The sequence below is a fragment of the Prionailurus bengalensis genome, chromosome B4 (assembly GCF_016509475.1).
Source record: "Prionailurus bengalensis isolate Pbe53 chromosome B4, Fcat_Pben_1.1_paternal_pri, whole genome shotgun sequence".
NCBI classification, from domain to species: domain Eukaryota; kingdom Metazoa; phylum Chordata; class Mammalia; order Carnivora; family Felidae; genus Prionailurus; species Prionailurus bengalensis.
The window spans coordinates 79347477-79372565 of NC_057358.1; the positions used below are offsets into that span (position 1 = coordinate 79347477).

At 58.0% G+C, this 25089-nt stretch overlaps 1 protein-coding gene across 5 annotated transcripts; it reads right to left on the reverse strand.

The window, feature by feature from the left end:
- Positions 1-862: 862 nt before the first annotated feature.
- On the reverse strand, positions 863-22149 carry RARG (retinoic acid receptor gamma). Of its 5 annotated transcripts, none has more exons than XM_043564052.1 (10): positions 21881-22149; positions 21068-21134; positions 17064-17398; positions 5678-5826; positions 5315-5456; positions 4526-4686; positions 4161-4337; positions 3557-3761; positions 2955-3113; positions 863-2164 (listed from the first exon to the last, which is right to left on the reverse strand). In XM_043564052.1, the coding sequence occupies exons 3-10, from the start codon at positions 17248-17250 to the stop codon at positions 1965-1967; spliced, it is 1380 nt and encodes a 459-aa protein (XP_043419987.1). In that variant the 5' UTR covers positions 17251-17398; positions 21068-21134; positions 21881-22149; the 3' UTR covers positions 863-1964. The 5 variants fall into 5 exon arrangements, with proteins under 5 accessions (XP_043419987.1, XP_043419985.1, XP_043419986.1 ...); XM_043564050.1 differs by having other exon boundaries at positions 21068-21131; positions 21881-22113; XM_043564051.1 differs by lacking the exon at positions 21068-21134 and having other exon boundaries at positions 21881-22113.
- Positions 22150-25089: the final 2940 nt, after the last annotated feature.

Here is a 25089-nt window from a genome sequence, read left to right on the forward strand (position 1 = left end):
CTTTCTTCTTCTGCTTTTCCTCAATCTTCTCTCTCCCCTACTCCCACATCCTCAACCCCTCTCTCTCCCACAAGCACAGGTCATTCTTGAAGGCGGCCAGGTACAAGGTAGGCAGGGTGCTGTCCCAGGGAAGAAGGCGGGCCCCAGGGTGGGGGGAGGGCAGCGTGGAGGGGGAGTCACAGAGGGAGGGGGGAGAGTCCAGGGGCACAGTGGGAAGGCCTGAGCGGGCTGAGGATGGGAGCTGTTGCAGAGGGGAGGCATGGAGGGGCAAGGATGTTAGTACAGAAGGTAACAGTGGGGTCATGGGGATGAGGTCACGGGGTGGGGTGGGGTCAGAAGGGGCAGCGGGAGTGATTTGTAAGGTGATAGTGGGGTCGTAGAGTCAGGGAGCTCATTAAGTAAAGGGAGGGGTGGTGTAAAACAGAAACACTGTAACTTAGATGCAGGCTGCGGTTCTTTTCTTCTGGGGCCAGAGACCCTCACGAGAACCAAGTGCAGCTTCCATGAACCCCTTCCCCAGAGATGGGCAGATATGCACATACACATAACTGGGGGTGGGGACAACTTAAAAGACCTCCGGGCCCATTCACACCTCCCCAGAGGCCCACAGCATCCAGTCTAAGAACACACACACCTGGTGGCTGCAGGAGGCCCAGACACGCGCCTCCCGGGGTAAGCTCCTGGGGGCTCCCTTTACCCCACTTTCCCACCACCGCCATCCAGGCACATTTCATCCGATTTCCTTGGTTTCCCTAAGAAAGCTGCAAAATCCGGTAGATTGGGAGCTCACCTTCCTCACCCAGTCCCTCTCCAGGTCAGCTAGTCATGTCCCCTGCCACTTCCCAGAGGGAGCCACATGCCATGAGTTTCCATCACTTTATTTTGCAAAAATAGAAAACTCAGCAATATGCGATACAGCGGGGAAGGGGAGATGTAAACAGAGGGGAGGGAACAGCACCCTGACCCCCCAGAGAAAAAGGGGAGCCAGTGGGAATCTTATTTGGCAGCTAAATACAAACTGGGGATTGGAGGAAGAAGGGAGGGGTCACAGGGGCCCTGGGCTCCCCCTCCCAAGACCCCTGGAGGAAGGGGTCAAGTCCAGGGTGTAAACAAAAGCTAATAAATAAATAGAGGTTTCCTCTGGGTCAGGGAAGGACCAGCTAAGCAGCGCCCACCCCCCACTCCCTGGGCCAAGCTGCTCTGGAGATCAAGGGGGGTAAGGCACTAGGGGGAGAGGGATCCCCTGGCCCCTCTGTAGTGTAGGAGCGTCCCTGCCCCGGTGGCTGAGATGGGAGGCAGGGGAAGCCCAAGGCACATGACAGGGCTCGGGGAGGGGCTTGTAACGGAGGGCACAAGGTCAACTCTGGGCCCAAGCAAAGAGGTGCCGAATGTACGCGCATCTGTCCCTTTCACCCTCTGGCCCTCCACAGAAATGCAGGGGCCAGCCTGCCCCAACCTGACCTGGCACGAGGATGGGGCACAGAGGGCAGTGTGAGCCCGGCAGGTGCATTACGCAGCATGAGGCACCAAGGGCAGGGGCAAGAGGGTGGGCTCAGCCCTCCCCCTGCGCCCCTTTTTTGGTCTCTAGTGTTCCTGTTTGCTCCCAGAGGCCTAAGCACCTGGCAGAGGAAGGGGCTTTGGAACTGGCAGGGTCTTCCTCCTGCCCTGGGGAGCCTGGGACCCTGGTGTCTGAGGGGCAGCGCCGAGATTTTAGAGTCCAAACCCAGGCTCACTCCTCTGCCCTCTCTCCTGGTGGGAGCAGGGCAGGCCCCCGAGACAGGAAAGGGAGCCAGTTAGAACAAGAAGGGGATGAACACAGAGGCACCCCTGGAAACTTTGGCAAAAACAAGGAGCTCACTGGAAGGGGTGGAGAGAGGGCAGAGCTCGTCCTCCCCCAGTCACTGGCGGTGTCTGGGAGATGGTCAGTCTGCTGCCTGGAGCCCCAACCCCCACGGCAGGGGAAGTCAGGGGCCCTGGTCAGGCTGGGGGCTGCAGGCCCCTTTGCCCTGACCCCGGGGAACCTCATCCTCGCTAGAGGCCTTGGGATGGGGACCAGGCTGCGAGGAGTCGTCCTCAAACATTTCAGGGTTCTCCAGCATCTCTCGGATTAGGGGAGGCATCGGGCCTGGAATCTCCATCTTCAGGGTAATGGCCCTTTCTGCTCCTGCAACAGAGGAACAAAGGTTCAGGGGGACAGAGGCCCATGCCCCATGAGGCTAACTCACTAACCTTTCTTGGCCTTCCAGGGGCTCCCAGCACAAGCCTGCCACTTGTCTGTCTCAGATTCACCCTCTCTTCTGCAGAGTTCCTGAGGGCCTCTCCTCTGCCTGCAGCTTCTACCTGCCTTCTCTGCCAAGCCCGTTGCCATTCTTTCAAGCCATCCCATTGTTCAGACCATCTCCTCAAAGATCACACCGAGTCCAACTGTCACCTCCACTCCCCAGGCACTCCATCCTCCTATGTCCGCGACTGGCCAATTGTTGCTAGGCCTGTTCTTACATTCGTAACAACAGCTAGTATTTATTGAACCTACTATCTGCCAGGCATCCTTCTGAACCATCAATGTCCAACAGAACTTTCTGCGATGATGGCATTATCTGCTTCGTCCAGTACAGTCATCACTAGCCACTGAGCACTTGAAATGCAGCTACCACAACTGGGGAATGGCGTCCTTAATTCAAGGTGGTTCTAAGCCCGTTGCGTTAACTCGTTTAGCCTTCTCGATAGCTTATGAGGTAGATGTAAGTAAGCCCGGTTTACAAACATGAAAACAAGGTACCAAAAGTAAAGGAATTTGCCCAGAGTCTCCCCACAAGCCCGTGGCAGAGCTAGGATTCCAGAGCGTAGGCCGCCCGGTTCGCACCCACTCTGTTCTTGTCTCTGCTTGTCTGCCTGCCTGTGCTGGGAGACCAACAGCTCCAGGGAGAGAGAGGGGAGGTTCCCTCATGACTAACCCTTGGTGCTGATGCCCCGGAGGTCAGTGATCTTCATGAGCATCCTTGGGAACATGTAGGGCTGGCTGGGCCGCCGCCGGCGGGCATAGAGCCTCAGGGCTTCCAGCAGTGGCTCCTGCAGCTTGTCTACTTTTTCAGGTTCCTCCAGGTCCATGCGGTCTACAGGAACAAGCACAGTGCAGTGAAAGAGAAAGAAATAGGGGACACCATGACAAGTGGCTGATCCCCAGCTGTCCCTGACCTATGGCACTCCAAGCCCCAAACTCTGTCCTATCAGCCCTTTGCCTTATTGTTCCTGGGCCTATCCAGGCCACTTCCCCTGCTCCACGCCCTGTACCTTCTCCCCTCTGGTAAATCACGCCTGCCCACACCCCTATCTTGGCACCAGTATCTGGGACCTCCTCAGCTCTCTCTGGCTTTTCTCTCCTTTTTGCTCTATGCTCCAAGGTGCTAGAGGGCCTGTCCTGGGTCTGAGAAGTCTGTGGATGGGGCAGGTGCAACAATCCCAGGGAGAGGGACCAAGGTCTCCTGCCCGGTCAGAGATCAGGTGTGGGCTGTGGTGGGAAAGGAGTCTGAGCAAACGCCAGGGGGCGCCCCTGCACCTCCGCAGATGAGGCAGATGGCGCTGAGCAGTCCTGTCTCCGTGTCATCCATCTCCAGTGGCAGGAGCTGCCCAGCAAAGGCAAAGACGAGGTCTGTGAGGGGCCCAAAGCCGGCGTTGTGCATCTGTGTCCGGTTCAGAGTCAGCCCATCAGAGAAGGTCATGGTGTCCTGCTCTGGGGTGTACCTTGTGCAGATCCGCAGCATCTGGAGGTGGGCAAGGGGGAGGGTTAGTGCTGTTTCTGGGGAGGACCACATGTCCGGTGGGGAGAAGAGGCAATGGGATGTACGTGGAAGGTGAGGAGGTTAAGTCCAGAAAGAGGGCAACCTGCAGCAGGCATGGGGAGGAAGGCAGAGGTGGAGAATCTGAAGCCTGGGGAGGGAAGGGGAGTCAGAAGGAGGCAGAGCGTCCAGAAGCACAGGATCGGGTCTTGGGGAGGGGAGTTAAGATAAAAAAAAAAAAAAAAAGCTTGGGTTTAAAGGCGATCTGGGGAGTCCCAGAATGGAGGGGTAAAGAGAGATAATGAAATCTTTGTGGTAAACCAACTCCTTGGCCTCACATGAGGGTCAGGCCTGGTGGGAGACATGCCACACGGCTTAACTTACCAGGATGTCTAGGCAGGCAGCCTTGAGCAGAGTGATCTGGTCAGCAATGCTGAGCCCTGTAAAGCCAGGCAGCCGCTTGGCAAACTCCACGATCTTGATGATGCACTTGGTGGCCAGCTCACTGAACTTGTCCCACAGCCCCAGATCCAGCTGCACCCGGTGGTCTGCACTGGAGTTCTACAGGGAGGGCAGGTTGGAATGCAAGCTAAGCCCCGCCGTGGGGGCTATCTTCCTTCCACCCAAACCCCCAGCTCCCCCCTGTGCATTCTGTTGCCTTTCCTTGTCCCTCAGCACCAGACCATGGCCTCAATACAACCCGTACCTAGTCCCCAAAGCGAACAATCCCCTGCCCTCACTGGACTCACCGTGGTGTATTTGCCCAGCTGGCAGAGTGAGGGGAAGGTCTCCTGATGAGCTTTGCTGACCTTGGTGATGAGCTCTTCTAACTGAGGGCTCAGCTCATAGCTGTCAAGCGACCCTTCTTCTTTCACCTCTTTCTTCTTCTTATTCCGGTCATTCCGCACAGCTTGGGGGCAAAGGCACGGGAGGGTCGGGACCCTCAGAACCTCCCTCTGGGTATCCCCTCTCATCCTAATATCATGTGCTCAATCCTTATCATGAACATCTGTTCCCTGGGACCCTAACCACTGCCTCAGTTTCCCTAGCTCCTACATTAGCTCCCATTCCCAGGCTGGCTCTCTCCAGCCCCACCCAGGGCCTGCAGCCCCTGCTCCCTTCCAGAGCCATTCGGCTCCATCCTGCCCTTCCTGTCACCCCTCAGGAGCTAGGGAGGGGGGGCAGGATATGCGGGCGGCAGGATATCCACTTATAGCCTTGGCAGCACAATGGCGCAGGGGAGGGGACTGGCAAGCCCCCCCCCCCCACCTCCCCATAAAACAGGGCAAAGTGAGCCGGTAGGTAACCCCCACTCACTCATTCAGAGGAAGGATTAAGCTCTGAGAGGGGAGAATGGCAAGGGGTGGGGCCTCCTAGGTGAATGGCACTAACCAAACAGGACTGGCCAGGGAGGAGGCAGCATCCCAGGGCAGGCCAGGTCTCAGAGGTCAGAGAAGTGGGGGTGGCCAGTGGGAAGAGGGCAGCAATGACAGGGGAGGGCGGGAGGGCTCCTGCTCAGGCCAGCGCTAGGGGCCTACCTTCTTTGGACATGCCCACTTCGAAGCACTTCTGTAGCCGACAGTACTGGCAGCGATTCCGCGTCACCTTGTTGATGATACAGTTTTTGTCGCGGTGACACGTGTACACCATGTTCTTCTGGATGCTGCGGCGGAAGAAGCCCTGGAGTTGGGGGTGGGGGGTGGGCAGTGAAGCAGGATGCTGGGAGTACCAGCCTCTCTCACAGGCCCTGCGGGTCGCCCCAGGCTGGACCCAGCCTGCGAGCCACGTGTGTGCAAAGCAGCTCCTCCCCACTCCGTGGGAATGGCCACCCACGCACAGCGTCCTGCCCCTCTGGTCTGGACCCGGAGGCCCAGCGCGCCCCACCCCCACTATGCACACACCTTGCAGCCTTCACAGGAGCTGACCCCATAGTGGTAGCCAGAGGACTTGTCATTGCACACGAAGCACGGCTTGTAGACCCGAGGAGGTGGAGGGGGCGAGGGCGAGCTGGGCACCATCTCCTCTGAGCTAGTGCTCTGCGTCTCCACCGCTGAGGGGGAAAGCAATGACATGAGGGTTGGGGGAGAAGGACCCCTCAGATCTCCCCGGCATCCTCACTACACAGGCACACCCCATTCCCACTTGTCCCTCCAGCTCAGAGATGACAACACCATCATCACCACAGTGGCTTAAAGTCCCAACAACCACGCACGGCCCCATAGTAAACACTTCCAGAAAGCCCCAAACAACGGCTACCAGTGCACCTCCCGCCGCAGTCTGGCCGTCTCCCTGCACAACAGTGCCAGCCCGAGCCCTCAGATACTGCCAGCCCTCATGACACTGCGAGGTTCCTCAAATTCCAGGCCAAGGTCATCTTGGAAGTTAACTTCTGGGCCTCAGTTTCCCCAGCTGTGTAGTGGGTAGGTGGAGGGATTATGGGCTGTGGCTCTGCACCCTTCAGTCACTCTCTGTCACATCGGTCCACCTTGCTGGGTTATCTACTTCCCATCATCCTCCTCTTCCTGAAGCAATAGATTTGGGGCTGGGTAGGCAAGCACCAGCCACCTGTAGCTCGCACCTGGATAAATGACTCAGTACCCCAGGTACCCCGAGGTCAAAGAGGACCTTGTTCTCTCTCAAGTAGTACAGGGTAAATAATCCTCCAACTTCTCCCTCTCATACCCCCACCCCCACCCCAGATAACGGCCAATGTCCTTTTTTCCAGAAACCACTGAGGCAGTGGAGCAAAGGGGACACAGGTATCAAGAAAAGTAGGTTAGCAGGGCGCCTGGGTGGCGCAGTCGGTTGAGCATCCGACTTCAGCCAGGTCACGATCTCGCAGTCCGTGAGTTCGAGCCCCGCGTCGGGCTCTGGGCTGATGGCTCAGAGCCTGGAGCCTGTTTCCGATTCTGTGTCTCCCTCTCTCTCTCTCTGCCCCTCCCTTGTTCATGCTCTGTCTCTCTCTGTCCCAAAAATAAATAAACGTTGAAAAAAAAATTTTTTTTTAAAAGAAAAGTAGGTTAGCAGATATGCAACAGCCCGATTTTACACCTGAAGGAACTGAGGCCAAGCGGGGGAAGTGACCAGCCCAGGGACACACTGCCAATTGATGGTGGAGCCCAGGCTCTCAGGTTCTCTGACTAGACCTAAGTGGCCAGGCAGGCAGTCTGAGAAGTCAAGAAGTCGGGGAAGGAGAGACTGAGGTATTTGCTCAGAGCCTCAGGTTGAGAAGCGGTTGGGAGTGTAGCAAAGCGGGAAAAGTCAGGTGACAGTGGGTAAACAGGGCTCCTGGGGGAGGGGGAGGGGAGCTATCTCTGGACCCTCTCTGAGCCTATGTCTTCACTCCTAAACTTTCCCCACAAATACCCAATCGCAGCTCAAATGGGGCCTCGGCCCACGCCACACGGAAGGGGTGGGAGTGGGCACCCTCTGTTCAGGAGGCTGCTCAGTAAACCTTTTTCGGTTTTGGGGGGGGGGGTTGGGGTCTGTGGTTCATCTTCAGAGGCAGAAAAACCTAGAAATTATTCAACCTGTAGGACCCGCTGCCCAAACCTAGAGGGCCCAAGTTAACGCAAGAAAACGCGAAGACCCTCCCCAAGGAGAGTCCCACGCACCCACCTCAAGAGCACCTTCTTCCTTCTAACCCGCTGCAGCCCACCTGGTCAAAAGTCCGCCCCATACCGCCAGAAGGGCAGAAGGAATGCCCAGGATGCTGGGGTTCCGGGCTAGCTCCACCTACCCCACAGGAGGGAAGCCCTCCCCACCCCCCAACACACACCGACACGATTAGCATAAGAATCCTGCTGGAGTGAGATTCCCCAATGGAAAAGGACAGAGAAGAGGGGAGGAAAGAAGGTGCCTCGAGTCTATTCAGGCCCCAGGGCGGGAGACTCCAGGAGGGGCACTGAGAGACGTGGGGCTGGCTGGAATGCCTTTCAGGACCCCTCCTGCAGTCCTAGGAGGGCACACGTGCTGCCCGCAGGCCAGTGCGTGGGGTGGTGCTCACTCAGGCGCTGACGCCCTCCCTGCCCGCAGAGCGCTGCCTCATTTCCTCTCTTGCGAAAGGGCCCTGGGTGCGGTCAGACTGGCATAGGGCAGTGCCAGGCAATTATAAAGACTGGGGGCCGCAAGGAGACAGGCCTGGGGACAGCTTTTCCTGTCTGAGTGGTACTGTCACCCCTCTGGCACAACTCGGCCCCCTGAACCCTCGAGTGCGCCCCAGTGGCTCTGGTCAATCTGAGGGTGAAGGGCACAAGAAGGCTAATTGGGTCAAGCCTGCTCAGATTCCCTTCTTCAGCCCTGGGCTGAGACCCCACCATCGGGATGCTGCTCCCAGGCTAGGCAGGGGCCCCTGCTGGGGAGGAGGGGGGTGGGCTCTGGGTTTTTCTCCTTTTAAAGCCCAAATTGCTGAAATTGAGGAAATTCCTGGCCAGGCTGAGCGGAGCTTCAAACAAACTCTTTATAACCGGCTGTAAACGCTCCCAGCTGCGAGGCGCAGGACTGAGAAGCCCAGACTCACAATCTGATACACACCTCCTTGGAGACACTCTCACACATCAACAACAGTCAGGGCACAAAAGTAGACATACTACCAATGGCTTCCTATGTCCCAACAGGCCCCTGGCACCGAAGAGCACACACAGGCAGGCGTAAAGGCACATTCACTCCAGCCACACTGTGGAAGTGAATGCACAAATCATAAAGCTGCCCCCCAACATCCAGCTTCCCATTTGCAAGGGAGCAGCTCAGCTACCAGACAAACACCCGGGCCTGCCAGCGCAGCACCAGGACACCGCCAAACACCTACAAACACACCATGTGGCCCTCCCCTCAAGGGACCTCTTTCCTTCCCTGCTTTAGACACAGGTCTCAACTACTTTCTAAAAGTGTGTGGAGCAGGCCTGAAGCCCACTGAGACCCTAGAGGCCAAATTAATTGGTCCAAATTGAAATGCAAAACCATACTGCCAGCCAAGGGGGGGGGGAGGGGCTGCCATGCTCCTGGAAAGGGCTGGATCCCTACCCAGCCCCCACAAAAAGCCCTCCTGGGAGTCTCTCCACCTCAGCACCCCTCCCAACATACCCCAATTCCCCTTTCTATTGGACAGTGAAAGGAAGGTTAAGAATTCACCAGGATTTGGTGCAAAGCAAAAACAGTTCCATGCTTTCTCCACCCTATAAATGCCACACTTTTACTTCTTGCCGCACCCCACCCCAAAGTACGGTCTCCTGTTTGCCACCTCCCTCCTTCAGTCTCGGAGTTGTTAAATCTGAGCAGCTCTGCCCTGGAACCAAAAAAAAAAAAAAGAAAAAGAAAAAAAGAAAAAGAAAGAAAGAAAGAAAAAGAAAGAAAGAAAAGAAAAAGAAAAGAAAGAAGGAGAGAAAAAGAAAAAAAAAAAAGCCGAACTCGTAAACAGCGCTGCCGAGTGCCAAGCAGCGAGGCGCGTTGGCGGGGCTCGGTGACCCCGCGAGCGCACTCCCCCAGCGCCCGCCGCCCCGCCCGCCACCCGCCCCTTCCCAGCTGCCCCCAAGCCCCTCGCGCTGGCGTCCGCACCGGGCTACCAGCGCGGTCCCAGCCCGGGGTAAATTTGGGGGGTGTTCCAGGCTCCCCTCTCGGCTCCTCCCTACGCCCACCCCCGCCAGGCACTTCGGCCCAGGCTTCAAAGCCGCCTCTCATCTGGACTTCATTTTTACTGCCTCTCAGTCCCCAGCTTTTTATTACCGCTCTGGAAAGGGGTTCCAGGGCCCCAGGCCTGGCATCTCCCATTTCACAGAGAGGGGAAGATGGATATTTGGGGACCCAGTAGTCTTACTCTCCGTGCCGCTGCCTCCTCCAGGCCACCGCCCCCCACCATAAACAGGCTTTGCTTTAAACTTTACGCTTCCTACTGAAGTTGTGTGTGTTGGAGCCCTAGGAAAAAGTCATCTCTCTGCATACAATCCTATACACATTACCACACAGTGCTTTTTAAGATGGGGGAGGGGGCGCCAGAGCCGAGCCTTCTCCTGGTTGTGTGCACAACCCGGCGCACCCCGCACGAACAACACACAGGATGAACTCTCGAACGCAGCACTTTCCAAAACCGCCCCCGCAGCCACGCAGGGGCACACGCCTTCCCGGCCTCACGCCACAAACATCCCTACATAGGGCCGTGCGGAGGACCTGCCAACGCTGTCGGAGGGCGACATTGCGTGGAGAGACCCCCTACCCTCACACCCACACTGCCGACGCCAGGCGCTGCACACTCCAGGGATTCACACGCTCTGCAAATATTTTTTACGCTCTCAACTTCCCACATGGACCCTACTAATGCCACCCACGGCCCTGGGTGCTATATCTCTCCGGGGCCACGGACCTGCGGGCACAAGCTACCAATAACACCTCGGTTTCTCCCTATCCCCAGGAATTCTGGAGTGGCATCAACCACAGCTCCTACCTAAACACCCACCATAAAAACCACACACACTCCAAACACTAATGCACACACCCAAATGAGTCGCTGAAGTCCCACGTTTAAAGGGCCAGTACCTCTCTTTCGTACACACCCGCCCCTCACATAGAGAGGGTGAGAATCTCCGCTTGCACCCCAGTTCCACCTTTTACACACGGAAAGAGTGAGCCGCTGCTTCTCCTGCACCCCACCCCCCACCTCTGGGCTCTGGTACCTACATTGCAGACTGGCGGGTTGCGGCCAGGCAAAAGACTCAAATCCGGCGAAACAGGAGCTGCCCGTGGCTCTGCGCAGCAAGCCGGCCCCGGGCCCCGACGCCCCGTACAGCCGTCGCGGACCCGGGGCAAATGTTTCCATGCAATCGTACATCGCGACCCGGCTTGGAGGGAAGCTGGGTGCTAGGAACACCAAGGACCCGCAGCCGATTCCCCCTCCTCCCCCGGCGGCGCCCCGCTCCTGGAGGGGGGGAGGGGGAGGGCTAGCATAGGGCGCCAGGCTGCATGGGGGGTAAGGGGTGGGCGGGGAAGAGGGGGATCCCCAGCAGGGGAAAGGGACTGGGCGGGGCGCAAAGCCAGGGCCGCCGCTTCGGCCGCGGGCCGGCTCGCTCTGGGCGCCTCCGCAGCTAACACTGGGGAGACCTTTTGTAAAAGCGAAGCCCGGAGGGGTGGGGGGTGGGGCTTGGAGAGCGAAGGGGGCCGGGCACTAAGACGAGCTGAGCTGGGAGTGGAGCGCACACTTACACACACTCGCACCCGGCGCGCGCGCTTGCTTAGACACATACCCGTGCATGCATTTATCTAGGCAGGCGCCGCATATTTGCAAATATGCAATAGTGCGCATGCATTTTTTCTGCACGCACATAAAATCACAGAGGCACACAGATATCTATGCAAGCACATATTTGTGCAAGCACATCTGGCTCGGGAAAATGCTTGCAAGCATTCTCCCTCCACAGCCCCGAGGCTTTGCACGCATTTGCACTTCGGCGCGTGCCCTGGTCCGGGATGGGGGGAAGGAATAGAGGAACCAAGCACACGCATTTCCTTTTGAGTTTTCCCCCTATCTCTCCCAACACTCTTTGCACACCAGTCATTACAGGCTGGGGTGTCAGGGAAGACGGAGGAGAGGGGAACATGCAGGTTCCCAGCGCGGGGCAGTTCTCCCCGGGCCCGGGGACCTGCACTACCTCCACCCCCTCATTCCCAGGCCTGGCTCCTCCCTCTCCCTCCGCGCGCGCGCTTCGAGGCCGAACCGTACATTCCTGCGGCTCGGCGCGCGCGGCCTCCTCCTTCCTTCCCGTTCTCCCCACCCCCGGTCGAAGGGCCGGAGCGCGCTCCCGCCGTGAACTCTCCGGGAACCCCCCTCGGGGCGGGTGGCCGGGCGCGCTCACCTCCTCCTGACCCGGCCCCGCCCCACCCCGCCCAGGCCGTCGCCAGCGCCGCCGCGGAGTCCCCCGCCCCCTCCTGCGCTGCCTGGAGTCTACTCCTCCTAGCCCGAGCTGTCCTCCCTCCGCCGCGGCCCGGACTGCCTCCCTCCCCAGTCCCCGTAGCCCCGTCGCGCGACCGACGCTCCCCTGGCGCTCCACCGCGTCTCTCACTGCCCCTTTCTCGAACCTGACTTCACTTTCAGAGCACAAAACTCCCACCCCAAACTGCCCCTACGGTGCCAACCGCGCCTCCGACGAAGCTGCCCTGCTGAGTGCCAACTCCCCTCCCCCAGACTTTCTACCGTGCCAGTTGCCCCAAACTGCCAAGGGCCCCTCTCGGCTGTAACTGCGGGTCCGGTCGTCAACTGTTCTCACAGCCATTACATATCCCCCCCCCCCCCCATTGGCAATAACAGCCCCTTCTCCCCTTCAGTGCCACACTGAGTGCCCTTCAGATCTCAGAGGGCCGCCTCGCTGTCCCCTCGGTAGCCCCTTCCGGGCACTGAGCGCCCTCGCCCGGCGGAGCAGGGGGTGAGGGGGGCGGGGGGTTGGCCACGTCAAGAGTTTGCCCTAGCCGCCCGGCCGAATCGGGGACCCTGGCCCCGGGACAGCTCCAGCGGCGGCGACTCCCGGAAACCGCCCCCTCCCCCGCGCCCCGCCCGCCCGGCCGCCCGGCGGCCCGGCGGGCCGGCCCAGCCGGCTCTGTCAGCGCGGCTCACACGGGGAGCGCCGGGGGAGCGGGAGAGGCGCCCGGCCGGCCCCTTCCCCCGCCTGGCGGCTGTGGCTGGGCCAGGGCGGGGCGCGCTTTTCTAAGAATCTGTTGTACCGGGTGGGGGGCGCACTGGGGGTGCTGCAGGAGTGGGGCGCCAGTTTGGAAGAATAAAAAGCAGGAAGGGGTGCCAGAGTAGGCAGGGAAGGGAAGGCGGGCGCGGAGGAGGGGCCGGGGTGGCGGCCGGGTCCGGGGTGGGGGGGGCAGGGTTGGGAAGGAGGGCCAGGCTTGTGGATGCGGGGGGGCGGCGCGGGGTGCCAGGCCTGATTGGGGGGCTCGAAGTAGGGATGAAGCGGGACTGCAGTGTTCTTTCCAACCCAGTGTGAGCTCCTTGCTGTTGCCCCCAACCTGAAATACCCCATTTCTGAAGCCAGCCCCCCCCACCCCAATAAAAGGGGGGGATGATAGATTTCTGAATCAGAATCTGGGCAGTGGTAAAAAAAAAAAATTAGGTACAAAATGGGAAATACCCCCCAACCAGGGGGAAAGAGCCCTGATTAGTCAACTCCAGGCTGTCAGTACCCCCCCCTCTCCTCCCAAATCTGAAAGGTCCCAATTAAGTCAAGCCTGCCTGGTTGGTAATTAGAACCAGAAGTGGCCAGGCCACAGGGAGGGGGGTTGGGAGTGGGGCACAGGAGGGGGGTGGAGGGCTCCAGGAAGTCATGAGTCCTCAATAGCCCCCCCTTTCTCTTCACCAGATGCACCCCACTCCTCATCACCCCATCTGTGGTGCTTCCCAGGCATTGCAGGGAGAGGGGGCCTTTAAGGGACAAGGCATTAGAGTGCCAGGCCCACCCTTCCCGTCAACCCCAACCCCCCATTCTAGGCAGTCTTACTTAGTACAGCCTTGAGGAGAAGGTAAGAGGATGGGGGGGGGGGGATCTAGTGCCCCCTCTTATCCCCAAAGTCCCCCCAGCCCTTATTGCAGCAATTAGACCCATTAGCCTTCTAGCATTTCATGGGAACCAGATGTTCTCCACCAGCCTGGTGGGAGTATGAGGGGGGGTTGCTGCCTGACTCACCCCGTCCCCATCTATGATCCCCACCATCACAGTGCACCCCTCCCCACTAGAGCCCCACAAAGTCAAGACCCCGGAGGCAAAGAGAAGCATACCCCTCCCCCACTAACAAGGCCATTAGCACTGAGAGTCTTGTATGGTCACCCCTCAGAGCCTCTACAACCCTGGCAAGGATGAGTTTGGCCAACGAGGGACTGTGGAGGGAGGAACAGCTAACTCCTTATGCACCCCTCCTTTTCCCCCCCTCCTGCCACCTTCTGGATGGGGCTGGAGGATAACTGGCTCTGAATTCCTCCCACTAAATTCTCCTTTTCTTCCAAAACCTTCCCTCAAAAAGGTGAAGAGGGGGCATTTCAAAGCAAGAAGCCCCACCCCAAGGGTAAGTCCTAACTTAGGAGTCCCACCTGAAGGGCGGTGGGGAGGGGTCTCTGGAGGAGGGGGCAGCAGAAGAGAGAAGGGAGGTGTGAATGGGGGACGGGGCCCAAAGCAGGGGTGTAAGGAGCGCTGGGCAGGATGGGGGCTGGGACTGGGTAGGGGGCCAGGAGAGGGGGGGTGCAGCCTGGGCCCCAGCGGCGGCGGCTTGCCCAGCTCCCCCCGCCGGAGAGGTTTCCTGTTGCAATCAAAGCCCCGTTTGTGTAGGCCTGGAGTTGGAGCCCGAGCCTGAGCGGCGGAGACCAGGGAGGGGAGGGGAAGGGAAGGAGGCAGTCGGCTGGGGTTTTTTCCTGGAGGAGGCCTCACTGCCGCCTGCTTGCCACCCTTACCCGCCTGCTTGTTCTGCTGGCCTCTCCCAGCGTCTGGGTTCTCTCTGTGTCTGTGCCTTTTGGCCTGTGTAGTGCTCTGTCACCTTGCTTAGGTCTCTGAGTCTCTCTTTCTCAGTTGCTTTTAAGTAGAACTCTTTTTCTTCCTGTGCCAGCCTGCCCTCAGTTTCTCCATGTGACTTAGTGTGGTGCCGCCTGGGCTCCTTGCCCCAGGGACACCGTCACCAAGTTCAGAGGATAAACAGGGCTAGGTCCTCACCACCACAGACATCTCCTCGAGAGGGGGAAGAGGGAAGTGGGTCCCTCCCGACCCACTCTGTTCCCTGTAGGCTTGTCAAAGCAAACAGAACACATCAGTGTTCATAAGCACGGAGATACAAAGAGACACGGACCCCAGGGTTTCATGCACACGTGTGAGCACACGCACGTGCACACACATACACACCTCTGCTCTCCCATGCACACAGGCCTGTGCTTGTCTCTGCAGCACATGCCCCCCTCCCGCCGCCCCTCCTCTCCTCCACCACAGGGTTCTGAGATGCCTGCCTTACCCACTCAGGCCCCTGGAGAACCCCAAGGGGTGGGGCAAGATTTCCCTTCTCAATGTGGATGTCTCCAAGGTGCTAGGGACCCAGCAGTAGGATCCTGGAGGCAGCCTCAGGGAGAAGTTGCAGGTTCTCTCATGGACCACCCTTCCTCCCATAGACTAAGAGAGAGACACAGACTCAAGGTGAGTGTGGCTTTGGCATCAGACTTAGGCCTCCAACCCCCCTCCATTGGGTGGCTCCAGGCAAAAAAGGGACAGCAGGTCAGAGAAATGAGAGACTAGACCTTTTCACCCCTCAGCTTCTCTCCCACTGTGGGAGGTCTCCCAGACTCCAGGATCCCTTCCTCTCCCCTCTGCCTCCTCATTTACCACTGGGTGCTGCATGCTCCACTCTCGTGCAGGCTGTCTGGACCCAAGCCTGCCCCTCCTCCCCACCCCACCAACATCTCTCTGCCCGGGCCTGTCTCCTGCTGCCAGCCGCACCCTCTCCAGCTACCTGCCTTGGTTCTGGCTCCTCCCTTGGATTTCTCCTTTTGGCCCCCACCCCCTCCTTCAGGGCAACCTTGGGGGATAGAGCCCAGGGTGACCCCTTCCCCAGTCTTGACCTTATTTTGATCCCTGACCTTGATCTCCATGCGTCCAGGGCGCAGGGGCCCAAGGAGAGCTTCCCTGGGGGCTTGGCCACTGGCTCTCAGCATTCCCCCGCTACCATTCTTTTTCTCCTCTCCCACCTTCCTCCCTCTGCCTTAGTGGCTTCTCCCAGAACCTGAGAAACTCAAGTCCCAAGGGACCGAGTCGTGTGGTTCTCTGCAAGAAGTACATTCATGTGGGAGGATGGTTTCTTCCTCCCTCCCCAGGCCCTGGGACAGATTCATGGGGTGTAAATGAGGTAGGGGAAGCCCAGCTGAGGTTTCCAAAAAGGGGGGCTTTGTGCTCTCCTGTTCACCTGCATGCCACCCAAATAACCCCTGTTGGGCTACAGACATGCCACTGGCAGGTCTCACCAAACACCAGACACACCGTCAGCAGCCCTATTAAATACCGCCTCACTCCTCACACTGACTCTTTGTTGCACACACTGGAATTTTGTATATGAGCAGAGTCTCGGGGACATGCTGTGCACACACAACTGCATGTGGTCTACACACACACACACACACACACACACACACACACACACACACACTTTCTCCAGATGAGCACAGTCTTTCCACTAAAGCTGCCAGCCCCATCTAGTCACCCCTTTCTTTACACATACACACGACCCTCCGACTGCCCCTCCTGAAGGCAGGGCCCCTTTCTCCCACCTCCCTCTCCCTGAGCTTGTGAAGCTTATAAAGGATGTCTTTATCTTTTGTCTTTTTTTCTCCATCTCTGTTTCTATGCCTCTGGAGCTGCCCTTCTCTGTGTCTCTCCTCCCATCACCTCTCTTTCTTTCCAGGTGAGGGTTTCTCACATGTTCACCCTTTACCCCACTGAACCCGGCGGTCCAGCCCTCCAGCTCATGGGCACCCACGCCTGTAATGGCTTGGTCAAGAAGACCAACTACCAAGTGGGAGGAAAGGAGATCCAGAGGGAAGAGGAGAGGCCTAAGGCTTGTCTGCTGTCAGCACTCAAAAGCTTAACCCAAAGAGGGCAGGCCTGAGGGACAAGTAGGGATCTGCAGCACGTGGGCACCATGCCAGACCTAGAGGGAGGGGAGGCATCCAGAACACACATGGCTGGAGGAGAGGATGCTTCTGGAAACACCCCCTCCACCTCCCTGGATTACTTATGGTGCAAGAGCCACCTTCTTTGCAACTGATTCCACCCTCCCTAGCACCAACAAGAGACTTTCCTGACCCCACACATCTTTGGGCACCTGGCTCCATTTCATTTCCTTTTTGTGCTGCCAGCCCCTAATTCAGAACAATATCACCTCTCTATCACAGTCAGCTGGTTGGCCTTCCAGACTCCTCCATTCCCCAGGGTACTTCCTGGTACCCACCACTGCATGCAGGCAGAAGCCTCAGACTTCACCAGACCCAGCCTTGGCTGCCCATGCAAAGTGTTCCCCACTGCCGGTTGACTCGGGAGGCGATCGTAGACCCCAACATTCTAGACATCTTGGGCAAGAGAACTCTCATTTGCAAGCAATGCCATTTGCTCCACATCCAAACCCCCTCCTGTCATGGCCACCCCTGTCATCTACTCCATTAGATCAAACCCCCATCCCTGCCAGTCTTGCTAACTAGGGTGCCAATTTTCTGTAGCACCCACCCTCCAAATGTCTTCCTATTGCCACCTGCCCTCATCCCCCAAGGTCCCTGAGACTCACACAGAGAGGCCATCTCCTTGGGGAGGTCAGGCTGGCCCAGGCCCCGGAAGCTAGGACTCAGCATCTCGAAAGGTGGAGACCCCCTGAGAGCCCCTGGGAAGGCAAAGGGGAAGCCAGCCCCTGGGTAGCCAGATCCAGGCCCCAGGACACCAGCCGCTGCAAAGAGTCGTTCCTTATTGGTGGCCATGGCAGCTGCGGTGAGGGAGGCTGAATCCCCTGGGGTCTGCAGTGGGCGGGGGAGGTCTTCAGCCACAGCCCCCGCCCATGCCCACTGCCCCAGCCTGGGAGGCTCCGTGCCCGCCCTTCCTGGCCTGCCCACTGGGTCTCCAAGAGTCCTAGGGAGAAAGAGAGGAAAGGGAGGGATGAGAGAATGATCACCCTAAGGTTCCAAGCCCCATGGCCCTCTCTCACTTGGAGCCTTTTCCCTGTATGCTTCCAGGGTCTGTACTGCCCTGCCTCAGGGCCCTCTATCACATGGTAGAGGGCAGGGCAGGAGCTAATACAGGTTGAGAAAAACTCCCCAGGGAAAGGTAAACTGGTTTCCAAAGTGAATAATGGTCTTAGGACTCCTGACAGAGAGGACTCCCAAGCTGAGAAGGGACCATTAAACACCAGTGGGCTAGACACTTGATTCAACCTTCACATCAACCCTGTGAAGTAGGAATTATGATTCCCATTTCACAGAGGAGGAAACTGAAGTTAAGTAAGTGACTGGCTTAAGGTCCCATGGCTGTAAGTGGTGGAGCCAGGATCCAAACTCTCAGGGTGCGTGGCTGGCTTAGTGGTGGAACATGCAACTCTGGATCCCGGGGTTGTGAGTTCAAGCCCCATGTTGGGTGTAGACCTTACTTTATTAAAAAAAAAAAAATAATATATATATATATATATATATATATATATATACACACACACACACACATATATATATATACACACATACATGTGTGTCTATATACATGTATATATATCTGTGTGTGTATATATATATTCAAATTCTCTACTCCCCCGGGAAAAGCAAACATCTCTGTTGTAACTTTGGGGCCCTACACCTCTCTGAAGAGGAGTTGCAGTCCGGTGAGTAGGAACACTGACTCTGGAGCCAGGCGCCCTGAGTTGGTCCCCACCACTTGTTAGCCGGACCTTGGGCGTGTTACTTAATCTTTCTTTGCTGAATTTAGTTTCCTCATTTGTCAACAGGGAATAATAATAGGGCCCACTTCATAAGGCTGTTGCGAGGATTAAATGATTTAACATATGTAAAGTGTTTTGAATGATATGGGGCAAATATTACATGCTGTGTGTCTCATGTTATTTCTCTTTGTACCTTCTCTTCCTCAATACCTCTCTTGTAATTAGCATTTCCTTCTGTCTCTATCTTCCTCAATACTCCTCTCCCAGTTTCCTCTCCCAGTTCTCTCCAGTTACCCCTTCCTCACTCCCTAACTGGTCTTGCATTCTCTCCTTCAAATCCATAGATGCTGATGGCCACTGTGTGCCAGGTATGATGCCAGGGAGCTCCTCTCCTTGTCCTCCCCTTACTTTGCTTCTCCATCTCCTTTTCTCTGTCTTCTCTGAGCCCTCTGCTTCCAGGAAGACCTCCCTACATCCTATCCTCCCTCCAATGTAGCCTGCCCCTTGAGATTTTAAACCTGAGCTCAAGGGAGGGAGAGAGGAAGGAGGAAGAGAGGAAATGGGAATCCTAGTGCTAGGCAAGTGGTTTCTCTCCTGCTGTTCTGATAAGGGAAACGTTGGCTTTCTCAGGAGCCCCAGAACCACCCTCTAGGGAGTGAGGGGTTGGGGAAAGAAAGTCACCCCAGTCTCGGTAACTCCTCTATCAGCCAGAACCATAATGGATTGAGATGCAGAAGGACAGAGAAGGACTAAGAATGAAACACAGAGACCATGGCATGGGCAGGCCCAGAGGTAGGTGATAGGCATTTCTGTATCTCCTTTTATTAGTCTTTGCTTCTAGAATCAATATATCTCAGTCTTTGTACCTCTGCTTTCCTTTCTCTCCCTTCCATCGTCTTCTTTTTTTTTTTTCTTTTCTTTTCTCTTCTTTTCTTTTCTTTCCTTCTTTCTTTCCTTCCTTCCTTCCCTCCTCCCTTCCTTCCTTCCTTCCTTCCTTCCTTCCTTCCTTCCTTCCTCCCTTCCTTTTCTTCCTTTCCTTCCTTTCCTTTCTTTTCTATCTCTCATCTACTTTGGCCTTCAAACTCCTGAGGCTAAACTATCAAGGAAGTTACAGGAACTCAGACTCCAACCCCACCACGCTTCACTCAGTCCCCATGTATGAAGCTACCCCTGTTCCTCACTGGGCATCACCCATATCCACAGCACCCTCAGACTCCTTACCCCAGTCTCTCCCCAGGCCCTGAAAGTCTGAGCCCCAAGCCCCCAGGGTCCTTCTCCTTTTCCTTCCCCTATTCCCTCAAGTCCTCATCCCTGGTTAAGCCCAGGTGGAGCCAGGAGTCCGGGCCCCAGAGGCCCCTGGGCCATAGCTCAACAGGCTGGGCCACATTCCAGGTGGATTAACCCCTCCAATGCCAAGGGTGAGAAGCTACTAAAGCCCCCCCATCTTTTGCAGACTGCCTTAGACAGAACCTGGGATCTGTCTCCAGCACCCACTCTTTGCTTCTCACTTACAGGTGGGAAACGGAGACCTGAGGGTGGGGTGGGAGGACTTCGGGGTCCCAGAGAGGGATGCTCAGACTCCTGGTCCTTACCAGAGAATGAGGCTGTAATGAGTGAAGGGCAGCCCAGCTCTCCCCCAGACTTCCTCCTAATTTCCCTCAGAGAAGGGACTTGAGAGTTGAGTGGAGAGGGGAAGGAGACAGAGAGGCATCCCATTTCTGAGCCTTGCTTCCTATCTGCCCTGGCTGGGAAGGGAAGGGGAGGGTCTTAAGTCCTGGGTGGAGGAAGGGACCAAGGGATCGAAGACAGTGGTACAGAGAGTAAAAGGCAACCCTACACTAGGGACCCAGATGCCTTGGTTCTTTGGGGAACCTGTGGAAGGAAGAGAATCCTTCTTTCCTCCCAAGATGCCATCTCAGATGGAGGTGGGGCTGACTAGGGGAAAGGGGCCCTTACAAAGCTGCTTCTCTTAGGGCTGAGGTGGAGTTGAGGGAGGGCATGGATGAAGGGGGCTGCCGGATGGGGGGGGGGGGCGCGTCTCCCTGCTGCCCTGCCTGCTCTAGAGCCTGGAACAAAGCTGCTCTTGTCGGTTGCTCTCCACCCGCTGCCCCCCTCCCCTCTGTATAAACACGACCACCTTTTTCCATGACCCCATCTCCAGCCTGGGCGGAGAACCCAGGCATCCTCTGCTCTAGCCTGGGCCCCCAGCCTGCTCCCCAGGAGGCAGCGGTGGCCTGGGTTTCCCTGGCCTTGTGCCACCCTTGGGGGAGTCCAGACCCTTGAGCTCTCCACCTCTCATCCCCAGGTGCCCTCCCTCCACCCCACTGGCCCCAGGGAGGGGCAGTGCCCAGGAGGCAGGCAGGCAGGCAATGCCAGTGGAATGTGTGTGGGCAATGGAGGGCACGGGCAGGGTGGGGCAGAGGGGGGAACTGGAGGTGCCAGTTAGGTGGCTTTCTGAGCCAGGGGTGGGGGTGTGCCGGGGTGGGGGTGTGTGCCCTATGCTGCCTACCAGACTTTAAGCTACAGCGTGCATGTGTATGGGTGCGTGCACGCGTGGGCATGTACGTGTGCGTGTGTATGTCCATTTGAGATACCCAAGCTCCAGGCGCCCTGCATACACTGCCCCCTGCCCCTTTTCCTTCCTCTCTTTTCTTGCCTCAAGGGTATGGGACACTGCCTATGGTCCTCAACCCCAATTCAGCATCTGAGGAGTAACCTTAAGGGCAGGAGTCTCAGACCTGATCTGGGATTGCAGCTGTCCTGGACATGCCCTGCCCCCTTCAGGGGGCACAGTCATCTCAGCTTCTTGCCTTACAGACACCTCCTCAGGCTCCCCTGCCCCCCCCCCCCCCCACACCCATGCATACTCTTACCCTCTGGCCACCTGCAGAGATCCCCTCCTACATACTGGGTCAGGCTGAGGGGACTGGGCTGTAACTGCTGAAGACAGAGAGGCATGTCAATGGGGCTCCCAGACTACAACTCCTAGGTCTTCCTGCTCTTCCTTTGTTCCCTTTGGGCTCCCCTCCTGAATACTCCTGAGGAGCCCCCGTCCTTGGCTGGAAGGAACCAAGACTCACCCCCTACCTGGGGACAAATGAGAGGGAATATAGAACTGAGGGTTTAAGGGACCTTCACAGACCCCTACCCTATCCACTTGTCTCTGCAAACTCCTGGACCCAGAGGGCTAGGAGCGCTTGCCTCTGGATGCTTTCCTTGCTTTTCTGATGTCCAAACTGGGCCATTCCACTGGGGAAAGAGGAACTTGGACCAGTTTGGACCAGAAGGCCACCCCTCAGACTCCCCTGGGGAAGCCTGACCAAGGGCTGGCCAAGGTCTTTCCACACGGGAGGGAACCCTGGCTTCCCTCACACTCCAAAGCACAAAAGTAGGCTAGAACCCCTCTGCCTGAAGACTCGTCCCCAAGTGCTCTCCCCACTATTCACCGAAATGCAGCTTTGCTGAAGCCCAGCCCAGCCTCAGCCTGTCTAAATCTTCCCCAATCCCTCCGGCATCGGGGCTGACCCCCAAGTCGGGCAGGAAGCCCCTCCAGCCTTGTGGACCGCCCGAGCAGCCCCGGCAGGGACTGGGCGGCGTCGCTCCCCAGCGCCCCCGCCCCCAGCCCACCTCGGCGGGGACCCAGGCGTCCGCGGGCGGCGGCGAGCCTGCTTCCCCGCCTGACTCACCTGGAGGGGAGGGAGGGGGAAGGGAGGCCGCTGAGCCCCAGGTCCCGGCGTCGGGCGGTCGCGAGGATGCGGCGTCGCGGTGTCAGGGGCTCACGGCAATGGGGGGCTCTGGGCGGGGGGGGCACGGGCTCTAGGCTGGGACTGTCCCGGGGCCTCTCGGAGCCCGCCCGCCCACGTGACCGCCCCAAAATATCCGACACATTTTCTCCCAAACCGCACACTGACTCTGCAGGCGGGGACACGGAAAATATTTTCTTTCTTTTTCTCCCTCCCCACCCCCCCCCCCACCTCCCTCCCAGCCCGGCTCCCTCCTCCCCCTCCCGCCCTCGCTCCTCCCTCCCCTGCCGCCTGCCCCTGCCCGGCTCCCTCCTCGGTGCCCTGGGGCTGGGGGGCGGGGGTGGGTGGGAGGGGGACTGGGCGGGGCAGCCCAGGACGCCTGGGTCTCTGCCCCTCCCATTTGCTGGGCTTCCGTGGCTCCATCCCCAGGAGGCCGGGCAAGGCTGGCAGACGAGGTCAGTGTCCTGGGCCCATGATGCCACCCTTTCTCTCTGGCACTTTTCCTCTTCCTGCCATTTAGGGGGACTGGTTGAGTTCTCTGGCCAGGCTGTGTGGTTCAGTGTGGCCAGTGTCTGCTACCTCCCGAAGGGAGGCGATGGGAGCTGTAGTCTCACCATCCCCCGGGTGGAATGATGGGGCAGGGGTATGACAGAGCAAACGCCACAGTCTTTGCCCTTTGCTTCGCCTCCACCTGCAGGCCAAAGTAGTCTCTACTTCCCCTGGCCTATCCCAGATGGTCCTTTGGTCCCAGGAGCAAACTGGTTTAACTAGTGGGATTGGAGGGTGGTGGTGCTGAGGCCCCCCGCCTGGAAGACCTCGTCATTTCACCCTGCCTTGAGTAAGCTCAGGACTTAGGGTGCCTGGGTCCCTGCTGCCAAAGTTGTCCCCACCTTTGGGCTTGGATCTGGCGGGGGAGAGACTGGCGAGCAGGGAAGGAGGAACCTTAGCTGGGAGTGGGAGGGGCCTCTGGCTGGGTGTGAGGGAGAAAGCCCAAGCAGAGGGTGTGTGTCTGCCTTAACCAGCGCCTGCTTGCCTGGTAGATGCGCCACGAATGTTGTTGACTCTGGGTGTGTGTGTGTGTGTGTGTGTGTGTGTGTGTGCATGCGCGCGCATGCCCAGAGTCAGTGTCAGTGTCTGATGGGGAACACTCTCTGACTTCAACATGACCACCAAAGACTGTTAGCCCTAGAGTGGGAAGCCAGGGGTTTATTTCCATTCTACTGAAGACAGAAGGGAAACGGTAGCAGGACAGGGCTGGATGGGGCTGGAGAGATGCGCCCAAAGGACCTTCCCCCAGCAACAATCCCAGGGGGGCCAGCACTGGGGATGTGGACTCCTGATCACATCATCACATTTTCCGTACAGAAATTACTCTGCTCTGTCCTCACTGCCACCCTGAGGCCCAGGTGTCCTCCCTCTTAGGAAAGGCCACTTTTGGCTAGCCAGAGTCAGCTGATAGAGAGGGCGGAAGAAGAGGCATGCTGTGGCTATCTCTGGAGAACAGAAGGTGTCGATGGGGGTGCAGACAAGGCCCTCTCTTTCACTCCAGGGGTGGAAAGAGCTGGGAATAGGTACTCCAGGGTCCCGTCCCCAGGTGGCCTGGCTGCTGTTGACTTTGCTTGGTTACCCTGGGAGCAGCTCTCAGCAGCGTGGGAGGGGCAAGTGTCAGGGAGTTAGACCCAGGCATCCAGGCTGGGGTGGGATAGCACCCGCCTGTGTGGCAGGGATCCTGCCAGGAGGCTGCAGAATTAACCCCTCCAGCCCTGCTGCTGGTGGCTGGTGCAAGGAGGGCAGGCCCAACTGCGGTTTGTGAATGTGGCCCTAATTCCCCCTCCCTGTCCCAGCACATCTGTACTTGGTTTACAGTGAATGAGTCTCCTGTCCTCATGACCGGGCAAGGGCACCACTCCCTCCCTAGCCCTTGGCTGGGCATCCTGACACAGAACCAGGCACCACCCCCGTGACACTCTCCCTGCTGGGTATCTCCTCTCTCAACTGCCCCCCCCCGTCCTTAAGGGGGCTCAGGGGCTGGTCCCCAGGCCAAGAGCTAGAGCTCTGAGACTGTGCAGCTGGAGTGGCAGATGGGAACAGGGAAGCTAAACAGGGGACCAAACACTTGTGGTAAACTGGAAAGAGCAGATCTAGAATTCTCTCCCTCTCTGCCCTTCTCTTTGTTTTGGTTTGTCTGTCTGTCTGCCCCTGTCTTTGTCTCTGGTGGGTGTTTGTCCATCCATCCGTCTTTGGTAACTGTGGCTCCTCCCTTCTGGTGGCCTGCTGCGTCCCCAGCCGAGGACGGCAGCCAGGGGGCGATGCCCAGGAAGCCCCGCCCAGTGCTGGCCCCTCCCCTCAGGGTTGCCGCGCCTCCGCCCCCGCCCCTCCCGGGGACCCAATGACTGGGGTCTGTTTGGAAGTCAAACCAAACAGCCAGGCCGACTGGGGATCGGGGAAGTGGAACATTGTGAGGGGTTCAGGTTCTTCTCTCCCTCTTGCAGTAGAACCGGTGTTCTGTCCAGGGATTCCAGGAGGAAGCTTGGAAAGAGGGCCTTCTATTCTGGAAGCTGGTGGAGAGAGCTCCCCTCATTTCTCCTTCCCTTCTGTCATCCCTGTTTCTAGCCTTTACTCTGTTTGTGATTGTTCCACTGAGTCACCCCGGGGCAACTTGGAGAAATCATTTCTTGGGGGCCCTAGGCCCATACCAGGCTTCCTTGGCTTTCCTCATCACAAAGACCAAAAGGAGAGATTGTGAGGACAGGACATCTGACCCACCTGCCCTGACTGTGCTATTTTGCACCCCCCCCCCACCATTGTCACCCTCACCCCCTCCCCACCAGAAGGAGGACATTGAGCAGGTGATTGTCCCATGCCCACTCTGGTGCTGGGGAGAATGCCCTATGCCGCTCTCGGAGGTGGCTGGCAGATGTCTGTGGGAGGTGGGAGAGCTGTGTTACAGCCCCCAAGGACATCATTAAGGCACCAAAGTGCCATGGGAGCTTGGAGCCCAAGGCACCCAGGGAGAGTGTGATGAAAACATGTTTTGTACAACACGTGTCTTCTCTTTTCCTTTCCTCTTCTCCTCTCTCACCTCCTCCTCCTCTGCCTCCTCCGTGCCAAGGTTGGTGCCAGCCCTGCCCCAGGTGCTTGCTCAATTCCAC

Coding starts and splice junctions, on each gene's coding strand:
- RARG (XM_043564052.1), bottom strand. CDS start 17,250: ATGGCCACCAATAAGGAACGACTCTTTGCAGCGGCTGGTGTCCTGGGG. Junction 3,114..3,556: donor CATCTGCCTCATCTGCGGAG/GTGCAGGGGCGC, acceptor TTGTTCCTGTAG/ACCGCATGGACCTGGAGGAA. Junction 2,165..2,954: donor CCGGGGCATCAGCACCAAGG/GTTAGTCATGAG, acceptor CCTCTGTTGCAG/GAGCAGAAAGGGCCATTACC.